The sequence below is a fragment of the Apaloderma vittatum genome, unplaced genomic scaffold, assembly GCF_000703405.1.
Source record: "Apaloderma vittatum isolate BGI_N311 unplaced genomic scaffold, ASM70340v1 scaffold2864, whole genome shotgun sequence".
Taxonomy (NCBI): domain Eukaryota; kingdom Metazoa; phylum Chordata; class Aves; order Trogoniformes; family Trogonidae; genus Apaloderma; species Apaloderma vittatum.
In genome coordinates, this window is record NW_009714190.1 from 89,862 (window position 1) to 103,893 (window position 14,032).

Consider the following 14,032-nt stretch of genomic DNA (forward strand, 5'->3'; position numbering starts at 1 on the left):
TCTGTAATTACCAAAGTGTGAAGGCCAAGATGGTCAGTATGAAGGAGGCTTTTATTACCTAGTATTCCATCACACAAAGAAAGAAAATAGGAAACATAATTTAACTTGATCATAAACTTGTAGCTAGTATAGGAATAATCTGTCACGCTACACTGTACAGTGCAGGAGTATTTTATTTATTTATCTTCTCTTCCTGTGTTCATTTGTCGCTGAGGCAGGACGGTGCCCTAGCCTTTGACAGAAAAGGAGGCAGGGAATTAAGGAAAAGAGCTGTCAGGAGCCACCGACCTCCAAGTTCGTTTACAATTACAGTTCACTGTGTTATAAGAACTTCAGCGGAAGAACTGTCTCTGTCTGAGCACCTCTATCTCTCCTTCTCTACCTGTAACATTTCTGCCATAACGTGAGGGAACCTGGCCACTCGTGCCAACACGCGCCCGTCCCCAGAGTTCAGCAAGATCAGCAGCGGATTTACAGGGCGAGAGGCCTCACTCGGAGCTCTGCTCCCTAATCGCCCTCCGCTTAGGTAAATCCATCTCACTGCCGAGAAGCTTTCTGGGCAGCTCAGTTCATTGCACCCTTCACAACTGTCCAAAAATGAGGCTTTATTAAGAAAAACCTTTTTGCAAGCAAGACAAAGTCCCTGTACCCCGACGGCAGAAAGCACATGATGGGGATAACAACATGTCCCATGTCTTATGCCTTCAAGTAGTCTTTTCTAAACACAGTTATTTCAGTTACTAACTCGGTAGCTAATTTACTGAGAAAAGCTATATTTGTACCTCTTATTATATAAAACTTCAACGGGAAGTGATGTGTGAAGATCATTACTGTCTGCTAATTAGCACTCCTAGTAGCGGAGATAATTAACTATATGATCTATTATCTCTAATAATTATTATTTACACAGTAAATAATATGCACACTATAGGTTGTTTCTTTTCCTGCCTGGCTTATTGTGAGAAAATGCTTACCAAGCACTTTACAAAAAAGTTTTAAAGAAAATATTGTAGGGGCTTTTCTTTTGTGATGATTGTCTTGCTTATGTATAGAAAAATACTTTGGCTTGCGTTGTCTGGTCCTAACTATAAAGTACATCTACATTATATAGTTGTGTAACACTGGGAGCAAAATACGGAAAGTGAAATGAAGACATAAATTTACCTAATAATGGCAATGATTCTGCCTATGTAGTAAAAACTCCTAAAAAAACCACACAGATTTTTAGAAATCAGTTCAGTCAAATTTCAATGAAATAAAACATTCTGTTTTCCATTTTAAATAGCTCAGATTCACCATTTAGCCGGACATTCAGAAATGCTCCAGACAATATTTTAATGCCATCACCTAAGCACTTCAAAAACAAGAGCATATGCAATTTTCACCAAGTTCCATTACCAAACTAAGACACTGAAAGCAGCCAATAAAAGACTTACAGGACTATCCTCAAGTTACTTGCCTGATAAGGCAGCCTTACTGACCTAAATCCAACCCTACTGAGTCACAAGATGCTGCCCTAAATATCATGCCTTGATCTTCCGCAAAGCAGGAAAAAACTAGTATCTTTTTGAGCTGCTATGGCAGTTCACCTATCGCCCAGCTGAGGATTCTCTGCTCAGTACATTTTCTGGATGCCTTTACGTACACTGGAAAGAGAAGATTTTGCCATTCCAAACATCTTCCCCAGTGACAGTGCAGGAAGATGATTCAAGCTTTTCGCTCTTTCCTCTCGCCTCCTCATCCAAAGCCAGATGACACAAACAAGCCAGCCCAGTGTCACTGCATGGGCTAAGGCGCAAAAAATTCCTCCCAGATAGGTTTCTCACTATTTACTGATTTCCAGGATTATTATTATGTAAGGATAAAACCTTCCACACACATCTAGCCTTACATAAAATGGCTGTCAAACAGCACTCCTCCTCCTCCTCCTCCCCATCCTTCTCAACCTTAAAACACCAATTACTGCAATCTTGACACATTAACTCAAGGTGGAATTTATTTTTGAGCACTGCCTAGGGAAAGTGGAGGTAAAAGAAAAACATAACAAGGGATGGTCTCTCAGACTGTCTCTGCTCAGACTCTTGCCAAAATTCACCCAAACCATTCCAAACCATTGCACTCCCCATGCCAAAACCTGCGACCGTCATGGAGAAAACCCTCCCAGGTTGGGGGGTTGAGACACGATGATCTTTAAGGTCTCTTCTAACCAAAACCATTCTCTGATTCTAGGATTCTAGAACGTGATGCAGTAAAATAGGGAAAAGCTGCCAGAAAGGAGGAGCACACTGTGAAGAATACGTGCAAACTGCGCTGCTGCCAGGTTATAATCATGTTTCCTCTTTACGTTCCAGTTTCACCTTTTTCCCCCCCCTCAACGCACCCCATTGCACCGTTATGTTTTCTGGAGTCCTTCCTCCAGTGCCTCTTCATCACCAGAGCCGACCTGCTTTCCCATAGGCAGGTCAGCCTTGATTGACAGCTTGACTGTCTGAAAAATGATGGATCTGTTTCACCGATTTCGAGTCAACAACTGGAGCTGCCAGTTACATTTGCAGCTTCATGTTAATGGTAAAGAACTACAGAAGAAATAAAGCACGATTTAGGCCAGGTCATTTACTTGTGTCATCATTTACTGTCATCAGAAATGAAAGCTTTCCTCAGTCTATCCGGATCAATTTTTCTGTCCTCATTTTTTGTGTATGTGTTTTGGGGGGTTGGGGTTTTTTTTCTTCTATTTTAAAGTATCTATTTTAACTTAGCACATTGTTAGCAGCAATGAGTGAGTTTATCTGGATAAAATAAGAGATGATCTGAACCTTCATGTACAGAAAAAACAAATGGCAATTTCATCTGTATTTTAATGCAAGAAACACAGAGCTTGAGAACAGGTTTTAAGAAAACCACACCTGAGAGTAAAAATACCCTTCCCAATTTCAGATATCAAACTAAAGAAAAAAAGGCAGTTTTGAGGATAAAAGCTATTTTCTCATGGTTCTCCTTTGAATAAATTTCTAGTGACATCCAAGAGCAGTTTCATTTAGCATGATTGCCCTTGGCAGACAGCTAAAATAAAGCACAGGCTTTTTCTTGCCTCAAGAAATATAAATGCTGATGATTTTCTCATGATAGGTGTGGCATAATCTGATCTATTGGGGTTTGAGCTTTGTGTAAAAATTAAATAAATTTTTCCTAAACAGGGTCTCATTCTTTCATTCCATTTTGAAAACAGGACTTAATATAAATACACAGATGCATAAATACATGTATTTAAGCAGCTAAAAGGTCTGTGCTCAGTCAGATGAGAACTGGAGAGCTGCAAGCAACTGCTGTTAAAAAGATATGACCTTTCAACCCTCATGTCCATCACTGATAAATTTATACATTGATGTGGGAAAATATATGGAAAAAATCCATAAATCAGTTTACTACTCAAGTTTTCAAATGATTCTGCAGGTACCTTCCAAATATCTATATTCCCCAGAACAACTTTAAAACTGTTTTCAAGAAGGCTCTACAATACTGAAGATGATGAAAATATGGAAGGTAAAAGGAAATTACTGTAAATTTCTGTTGGCTAAATATATGTGTGCATATATATTTATTGAGACATTTTTTTTCATCCATTTAAAATAAAAACCAGACAAGATTAGTTGAAGTATTTGATAAATGAAGTATTTAAATTTCATTTTTAAAAAAGAATCTGTAGGCAAGAAGGTTATTTTGCACTTTGCATACCTTTTTAAAGACCATTTCTGACAGGAACACTATGTATCCCAACAACCCAGATAGCTGCACGTGTTTTGGATGCAAATATATTCCTCACAGTTAAAAAGATCCCTTCATCTGGCTCCTACCCCATGTTCTCAATATCTACAGCAGATTTTCACCTATTCCTGCAAAGCAGCTTCTGTGCTAAAATCTTATTTTCCGTTACTTGTACCATTTCACTTTTGTAGAATGTGATTTCTTTTTACGGTTTTCATATATTATGGGTTACCTACCTATTCTGCCAGTCTCCCTCCACCCCTTTTCTCCAGGAAACTATGAACTGCATTCATTCCAGTATTCCGTATCAGCCAACAAGTCAAAAGAATTATTTACTCTTAAAAATAGAATCCTGTGCTAAAATCCCCTGAACTGCTTTCTGTATAAAGAAGTTACGAAGTCCCTCATCTTGGGCTGTGTAGGAACTGGTTGGAATTGGGGTGCTGGCAGCAAATTTGGTACCTTTATTTTCTCAGACAGGTGTTAGGGTGCCATAGAACACAGGGGAGACATTGCTTTCTCTGTTCTGTCTGCAATCAAATCATCCCCATCCTTTTTTCCTTTTGCTTCATTCACCTCTTTTCATTTTATCTGACAGAGACCTTTTTGTTCCAAAAGTTTTACAAGGCCACATTAATTACTTGACCAACATTTTCTAACATACAGACTAACATATGTGTACTTAATTTCCTAAGCTGGCAGAAGCTGTGGAAGGAAGGAGAATGTTGTGCACTTTCCTGTGACATTTCTGTCTTTTTTCCTTTGAGAACTTTGGTTAAAGAATGCCACTGCATTGTGCCACACCCCATGCAAATGCAGTAACTGATGTTCCAGATCGTCAGAACCATGAACAGTCCTCCTGATGCAGATTCAGATATTCACCTAATACAGCCTTAAGGAGCTTTTTTGCTCCCTAGACACCTATCAGGTACTAAATGAAAGGCCTGTGTTAGAACCTGGCAATAATGGGTTCAGCTGGGTCTTTTCCACTGGTGCTGAAAATCACTCGATTAAATACTAATTGTTATCTCTTCTTAATAAGAACACGTTATACCCATCCAGCAAGCCTGTCATCTATGCCCTCTGACAGTTGCCAGGAAATTTAAAGAAATACTTTTCTAATTAAAACTCAATTTATGCAAGGAAGAGCTCAATAGAAGAGTTCAAATCACTAGTCTCGGTATTCAGAATCTCTATTTCATTACTGCTCCATGATATTCAAGATCAATGTACTTCTGCTCTGAGTGCAACCAAAGTATTCCCAAAACGCAAATTTTGTTTTCAGAGTAAGAGATGCTTTACAGTCATCATCGCAGCTCACATGCTAAAATGTACGCAGTCTAATTTTTATTTCCACGTGCAAAAGCTATCTAAAACATGAATAGTGGAAAAGGAAGGTTTTCTGGAGAACATCTTCACATAAACAGCATAAAAGCCACATTAAAGTTGCTCTGAAGCTAATGGAATGCAAAATCAGCACACCCAGTAACTTAATCCTTGAAAAGCATTAAAAAGAACTATATTTAATGATGCTATTGTTCAGCTGGAATAATTCGTGTTTAATTTCTCAGGGAAATTCAAATCTTTTATCCCAAGCAGTGATATTGTTTTCTTTTCATTTTTTTATCAATGGTTCAATTGTCCCTTAATCAAAAGACAATGCAAGAGGGAATATTTCTCATTCAGCAGAGCATCTTGACTAATTTTATGGTCCCATATGTGATCGCTCTGAACAGAAGTTCATACAAAACATAATTTACAGCATACGCGTAACTAGGTAACTGAAAATAGAATATGTAAAATTCAATCTTAGCGACACACCACTTATATGCCCTTTGGGTCTGAGCTGATATCCACAGTTTGATTAAATATGCTCTAAGAACTAGTGCACAAGTATGCGTTTAGTATTAGCAGCTAGAAAAATAATTCTGTATACTTCAGCCTGTAAAAAATTCCCTTACGTATTTTGAACTGTATTTCTTTATGACTTAAAATGAATGAGCACTATGGAACAACATCTTACATCTGAAACTAGCTTAAGCTTGTTACAAACAATGAATAAAATTAACTCCTTAGATACTGGAGCTGTTATTCTTGCGTGGTCCATACTGCAAGGTTTGACCTTACAATGCTGTTATAATAGTTATAAATTCTACACAGCTAAGTTCAAGCAGGCATCTGATACGCATCCAGCACAAAGGTGATTTCTAGAGGATTTCACCCATTTATCAACGTTATAGAGAATCAGTCTCTGCACACAGCTAAGAGAGAACTGAAATAGGGACACGTTATGAATTTCAACAAGAAGCAATGAAGTTGAGCCAGAGTAAAAACAACAACAAAATTCAAAATTATATTGATACCAAATGGGAATTTTAGTACTACTACTGACCAGAAAATATTACCGCAAGAGAAAGACAGAACATTAAACTTAATATTACAGGCGCATCACTCTGGAAAGCCCAGTGCCTTACCGCGCCTTACTTGGAAACCTATATCCATTCTGAGATTGAGAGAGGGCGAACTGGTACGGAATGTGAACAGAAAGACTTTGTAACTGCGTTGGATCTCAAGCATTCAAAGCGAACCGCAAAATATAAAACAAAGGAAGCACAGGTGACGTTGTGTCTTGCTCTGCCACTCCCACTTGACCAACCTGCCTGCCCTCCTGTTTCTTGGGAATGAGAATTTCACCAAACTGAGAAACTAAAAAGAAATACTTGTTCTGCAGCATTAATATTAAGCTTGACCTTTTAAAGAAAAAAAAATCTACTGGAATTGCAAAAGTTTTTGGCCTCTTAATTGGCTCTCTACAGAAGAATCTATTGCCACAAGCAAACAGAGTATTTCCATTTTGGCCTCCTTTACAGATTGAATAAAATACTTCTGGATGTAATTCACTTGACAACAGCATGAATAAATATCATTAACCTCACTGATTTAACCAATCCAGTTTGTCCTATTTGAGAATTAATTGAAAGTTCTTAGACACACAAAAATTATTTTACGCAGACAAGTCTCGGTGAAAATGAGTTGTGTTAGCAAAATTACCCTGCACCAAAACTGGGCCACCCCAATCTAACAACAGCAGGAGTTTTTTAAAAATGTAGCATGGTGGTGTACTTATAAGTACATCCCTAGCTATAAAAGAAAAACATGAAATACATAGTTTTCACAGCACCTGTTCTCATTTTGAGGGCCTAAACGCTTCACAATCAACAACAGGATGTTAAGGAATTAACATTGCCTTAAAAAATTACAGCTCCTTCTGCTGCGTTTCATCTTATCAACAGAAAAAGCCTACTTACCAGAATTTTTGTAGTATAAGCACTATTGATAGCAATTGCATTAACCAGCAAATCAAGGGTTTTGGCGGGTACAGAATCTGGGTCAGGGATCTCTTTGTAGTGGACGTCACCAACGTAGGCTTGGACGACCGTCATCCGGTTGGTCGTTAGTGTTCCCGTTTTGTCGGAGCAGATGGCTGTAGCATTACCCATGGTTTCACAAGCATCTAAGTGGCGGACCAGATTGTTATCCTTCATCATTTTCTGCAGAAAAGCAAAGTAAAAAAAACCCCACAAAATGAACCTTCAAGATTTGCTTTGACAGATTTTTAACATCACTTGTAAAAAGCATAAAAGCCTGTCTTTAGTCTTGTTCATGAGAACATAATGCTCATTAAACTAGAACTTTGACGGGGACCAATAACCCAGACCCTAATTATAGACAGCTAAGCACTGACTACCCCTGAAATAATTTTGCCTTTAGTAAACTGACATAGTTCCATCACTTTTTGCAGTACATATACATTTTAAGGAATAGCTAGAACAGCAAAGATTAGCTGAAGAAACTGAAGATTTTTAAACAGTATCACTATAGTAAACACTAGACTTTCCTAAAATTGCATTTCCAGTGCCAGGATGTGATTTATAGCACACAGAGGGACTACATACTCTGGGAAAGACAAAAACTAACAAACAAAAAACTCCCACCAAACAAAAACAAGCCCCACACCTACAAAAAACCACCGGAGCACTCCATCCCACAGGGCATATTTTTCACAAGATGCACAGTGATCCTGGAAATACATGTTATCCTTGTTTATATGTTCTCAATATTAAAAAAGTTATGTGCCCAGTCATTATGAGACAATATCTTATCTCCCAGGACACATCATCGCTAGCAAAGCTGTACTGCACTTCGGTAGTGCACAAACAGATGCACATGCACATGTGGGACGGAGGACATAAGGAGAACAAGAAACCATTTTAAAAGCAGCTACAATCTTTAGTAGCAAAATCTCCTGCTCAAGGAGCCCATTGCTCCAACAATCTGAGAAAACTCCTAGCTAGATAATGGAGTAATCCACAAATCCAGCATTTGAATCCCCTTGAATTTCCCAACAGAATCATCTACATAGGCTACAAAGAGCTGCAACTACATTTAAGAAAAGTATATGAAAGCTCCAGTGAAACTCAAATTTATTTGAAAAGCGTTCCTGAAGACTTCAAAGCCTTGTCAAACTTTGTACTCTTGCTGAAGAAAATTTGAAGACAACGTTATTCTGTATCAGAAGTCTGGACTATTCTCATAGTGAATTCTGCTCAATAAATTCTTGGTAACTTAGCAAACTAAGCAGATATTTCTACTATTGGATATTCGTACACTGTGAAGTTTTAAAGATATGTATAAGAAAACATATGTATTTGCATTTTTTGTCAGGAATACTTCCAATATATAACAAAGTTTCACTTTAAAGAAGTTTCACTTTAAAGAAATTTCACTTCCATTAATGTTTTGAGCACATTCATTTACAGGCCAGTTTGCATCACACTTGATAAAAAACTGAAGACTAACCCACTAGTAAACTCAACCAAAACAGAATTGTTCTCCCATAATTATTTTTAATGTTTCTTACCTTTACAGAATAAGCCAGAGAAATAGTGACAGCAAGTGGAAGTCCCTCAGGAACAGCAACCACAAGTACAGTAACACCAATAATGAAGAACTTAACAAAATACTGAACATAGACAGGAGTGCACTCAGGCAACCACTGTTTCTTGTTGACCACAAACGTGTCAATGGCAAAATATAGTACCAAAATTATTACAGTGATGGCAGACATCACCAGACCTGAAAACAGAAATAATCAATTACTATAAACCAAAAGACAATTAAAAACATGTGCAATTAGAAATCTACATTTGAATATGAAATTATTTTCTTATTCTACATGACTTTGTTCACCAGTACCAATAACAATGATGATGAATTTTACAATGTAGAAAAAATATTACTATAATACAAGAGCCATACGTTCCAGTGAAAAAGAAAACCTTGAATTCTGCAGAACAGCTGAATCATACTGCATCAATTTTTAAGCACCATCTTACTGCTGCCTTTAAAACTTTTCAATCTGTCTAGTTCAACAGGAGTTCAGCTGTTGCTTAAGCTAAGTTTTTTCAATTTAGCACACTACTTTGCCTGGTACAACATTTATCTGTCCTTTTAACCTTCACCTTTCACAAATTACTAGTCTATTCATATTCAAACATTCTCTTTTAAATAAGTTCATCTTGAAGAAGCTAGAGAAAAGGAGTCTCTTGTACTTCTTGTTGTGGTATAAAATATTTTAGGAAAGGCCTTTGGATGTGTCTGCCTGAATGCAATGAGGAAATACTGCCAAACCATCCAGAGAACAGTGTTTAACTGTTTTCCTTGAAAATGTGATAAATACTAGTGTTTCCAAGATTTCCCTTTTCAAAGGGACATAGGCAAATGGCACATATTTTTATGAGTACCTCAAAAGAGGCACAACATTGACAGTATAGCACAAGAGACACTAATAAATATTTCACAAAATTCACAAAAGGTCCCAGGGACTTAATATCCTCTCCCAATGACACAGACTTTGCTAAGATAGCACTCCTCCTCCTCTCCTCCTCAACCTTGATCCTAGAGTTGAGTACACAAACAAAAACTCCATTAGAACATCTATTTTGCCTTGCTATGCTTACTGCTCGTTGGCAGGTTTCTACGAAGCAGTTAAGCCTGCATTTCAGAAGAAATTAATTTCTCTCTAATGAGATCAAACAGTAGAAGGAGAATGCTGTGAAATTCATGTCTTGACTGGAGTTTAAGAGGAAGGGTAAGCTGAAGGATGCTAAGGTTGACAGGAAACAGATGAGTCAGGGAGACTGCTAAATGCCAGAGGATAAAGGAAAATCCATTAAAATATTGCACAGGAAAATACTCGTGACAATGCAAGACATTCTCCTAGATTGCCCAGCGACAAAGAAAAACCAAATGAGGCAATGATTAATTAATTTAAATTACTTGCCACATCATGGTTAGAAATCCCCATACAATTACTTTAAAAGTGATATTCACATGCCTGGTGAAATACCAGAGAGAGTAACAAGCAGAAGGTAATGTAGAAAGGAACTTAATCTTAGAAAATAATTATCATGAGAAACGAAGTGTTTGCATATCAATCCATAATGTTGTACAACTATCAACAAAGCAGATAAGCTTGAGGAATATGAAACTTGGAAAAGCATGAAATCAGATATTAAAGAGATGATAACCCGAGGTTCCAACTTATGCGTTGATCAGGCAAAGAGAGAAGTGGCATCATGGGGTTACATGATCAAGTGAGCGTAATGAACTTAAACAGGAATGAGAAGGAATAGCATGGGCAAAAGATCAGACAGGCAAAGAAGGATAAAGGACACTGAAGAGAGGTAAAGTTAGGAATCTGTTGTAGGGCCTCAGCCAAGGATCTGGACAGAGATCAGGATCTCTTTCATACCACTAGAAAGATGAACACTACGTCATTATGAAAGATTTTCACATTCTACCTACATGTAGTAGAGACCAGATGGTACTGGATACAAGAGTCAACAGATGTGTCATATTTGGGTAGAAGGCAGTAACATGGATATTAAGAGAGAACAGAAACATTTCAGAATCTGTAAGAGGGAAATACTGTGTGAATGATAATTTGAGATGATAGTAGAGATTCTGAAACTGTGTACTCAGAAGTTCTAAGGGGAGAGGAAATTAAATATGTAATTACTGCACTTGGGAACACTGATGATGAGAAAGGCTACATTTCATTTTGACTCAAATATTCATTACAATCCAAGTTGCCCAAAGCTTCCAGTTTTTGATAGTCAAAGGTAGGTTTTAGAAGAATAAAACATCTTCAATACCACGTACTTATCTTTAGAACAGGATTACCATGACCTGTTTCTAAATACTGCAGCAAAAAAAGGCCTATCCCTTTCAAGAATTACCTGTTTTAAAACCTTTTGCTGGTAGTACAACACAGAGCTGTTCGGTCAGTTATCCAGTCATACCTGCTTTGCCTATCTGGACTGCCAGCTTGGTCAGCTTTCCCTGAAGAACAGATTTTTCTTTCTTGTGCATGTTGGATTTCTTCTTGTCTTTGTCATCTCCCTCTCCCCCTTCTGCACTCTTCAGTGGCTGCATCTCCATGGCAGCAGCCCCATCCTGCTGCTTGGCTAATAACGCAGAAAAAAAACGTTACTCCAAAACCATTCTTTGTCCTTTTGATCATAGTGTTGATACGTACTGAATTCGACAAGCAATCCCCATTGCCACAACAACAGATGACTCTAACTCCGCGCAGAATTACGCTTCACTCCCACGGCAGAGAGGTGCCCTGGTGAGATCCGGGGTGGTTCTGCAGGGGCACGAAGGTACACGCATACCCATGTGCGCTCTGTACGCCTGGGGAGACGGACTGCGCGGAAACCTGCTGGTATTTGTTTCCTAAAGTATCAATGACATTCTTTCCTATACACATATATACCACTCAATGTCTCGCAAATTATTTGGCGAGTACAGCAGTACTGCAGGATTTCCTAGAATAGCAGATCTCAAATGCTTCAGGCAAACAGACGGTCTATATTGCTCTAAATTTTTTCTCAGATTACAGTCCCCTCATATCTTTTAATGCAAACTTTTTAAAGAGAATGTGGTCGCACCTAAGCAACCAATGGACCACACTTTGCAAACCACTATTCTAGATAATACCTGACTTGAAAAGTTTCCTTAGCATTCAGTGTTCAAGTAAGTTAAGCATCAAGTCCGATGGTGGTACCATCATCGTTCTCCCATTAGAAGTACACATAATTTAAAGGCTAAACTATGCTTTCTTGAAAGAATGCTAATATAAGGAAACTTTCTTTTAGTATTAAGGAGAAACACATGATTTTTAAAAGCAATGACATTCCAGTTTATATATGTGTATGTGTCTGGTTTGAACACAGACATAAGTAAATTAAATAGAATGAGATGGAACGGCTTTGCTTTGACATTCGTGAACAGGTTGAACTAAATCATGCTTATTTGACCTGGAAATCTAATTTCTCTATCCGACCTTACAGTTTACCAATAAGTTTACTTTTAATATTTTTGTATCACTAACCACTGAGTTTATCTGTTCAGTTGATCATCCATAACCTTTGCAATCTTTAGCACAACCCAGAGAAATCATGTCAGCTCTGTCTTGCATAATAGAAAGGGAACCATGACTTTGCCTCATAGAAAGCAAAATATTTCTTCCTGAAATAGTACACTAAATAAGGAACTTCTAAGATTCTTAATCTTCCTGTTATTTATCCTTATAACATTCTTTTACATTGCTAAATAACACCTCGGCTTTAATGTTTCCTTTTGTTACTGCTTCACCTTCTCCCTGCCAAAGAAAATATGTCCCTACAATGCCATTAAACACCAAAGATGACAAGACATATCAAAAATAGGGTTGGAAATTCACCAACAATACATAGCATACATAACTTGTACAAGAAAAATGAATTCAAATGAGCTTTGTGACATGGAAGTATCTTCTATAAATGGCTTATTAGAAATATTGATCTTCTACCCTAAATATCTGACATATCAAAATTCTGCAAGTTACAATCTTTTGGGTAGGTTTTTTCGTTGGGTTTGATTGTTTTGGGTTTTTTTAACATTCTGATTGAACAAAGAGGGCCATTTTTACACATAGGCACAAATCACAACTGTTTATTTTTTAACAGAATTTAACTACATGCTAAAAATAAAATCCACAACCTCCTTAATACGAAAGAAGATTACCTTTGTTCTGGCTGTTCTCCATATTCCCATCCTGCATTTTGCCTATATGATGAAAAATTTCAACAGACAACAGACAGTAAACAATCTTCACCCAAGACAAAACATGACAATGGGAATTTAAATAAAAAGGGCAGACAAAAGTAATGAGCATGTTACAGATACTTATTTATGATCAGTAGTGATTGATATCATACATTTACTCAGAAGCACGGACAACTTAGCTGGACACATTCAAGGAGCTGCACTCAAGTTCAGTGTTGTAACATGTAAAATACTAAATATCAGCACGTGTATTTGAGCAAATTGCATTAATTCAGACGTTGAAGCTAACAGAAAGAAATAATATTCCTGAACTGACATTTCAGAGAGATAGGACTTAAAAAACTCACAGGCATAATTTTGCACACACTAGTATAGAGTATGACTTTCTTAAAGTATTCCAAAACTAATTTCATTATGTTAGTAAATTAAGATAAAGTATAAACAACAGTGTCAATAAATACAAATAAAGAAAAATGTAAATCAGGTATGATTTTAAAATTACATCTTCCTCACTTGCTTGTATTATTTAGCAAGTTATTCCTGCAAATTCAAGTGCCAGGTAATCATCCTATATTCAGATTTATCCTAAAGAAAGATTTGCCAAGTGCATCTGTAATTTCCAATTTAATATTTTAACAACATATAGTCTTACCATACCAAAGTCTTTATTTGTTTGAGGGGGTTTTAAAACTAGAAATACACCATCTGAAAGTATGTATGAAATAAAAATGGCAAAATATAAATTTAAGCATACAAAACTTTGATATTCGGAATAATCAATAAACAATTTCAGATGTATTCAAGGGCAAGATCCCTTATGAAACTTTCACAGCAATATATGAATTTATCTTACAGAAAAGACTACTTAGTCTCACAATGGAGGATAGTCCCTATTTGTGGTTATGCACAATGCACAATAAAAAGATAATGCTAAGGAAAATCAGTAGGTAAAACACCTTTACAGGATTTTTGACACATTCTAATACGAAATTATTATTTGAGTTTATAAAAAAAAATTACAGCACTTAAGTCTTGCTCTTCCAACTCCCTGCAATAATACAGCTGGTACTCACATACATAATCAAGCAGCAGG

General features: G+C 37.1%; 1 protein-coding gene across 1 annotated transcript in view; it reads right to left on the reverse strand.

Annotated features, from left to right (window-relative positions):
- Nucleotides 1-14,032, reverse strand: part of LOC104273329 (plasma membrane calcium-transporting ATPase 2-like) — a 168,156-nt gene that overhangs the window by 60,861 nt on the left and 93,263 nt on the right. Inside the window, 4 exon segments of the mRNA XM_009868638.1 lie at nt 7,074-7,316; nt 8,687-8,901; nt 11,130-11,294; nt 12,898-12,939. Of these exon segments, the coding sequence (XP_009866940.1) occupies nt 7,074-7,316; nt 8,687-8,901; nt 11,130-11,294; nt 12,898-12,939 (665 nt within the window).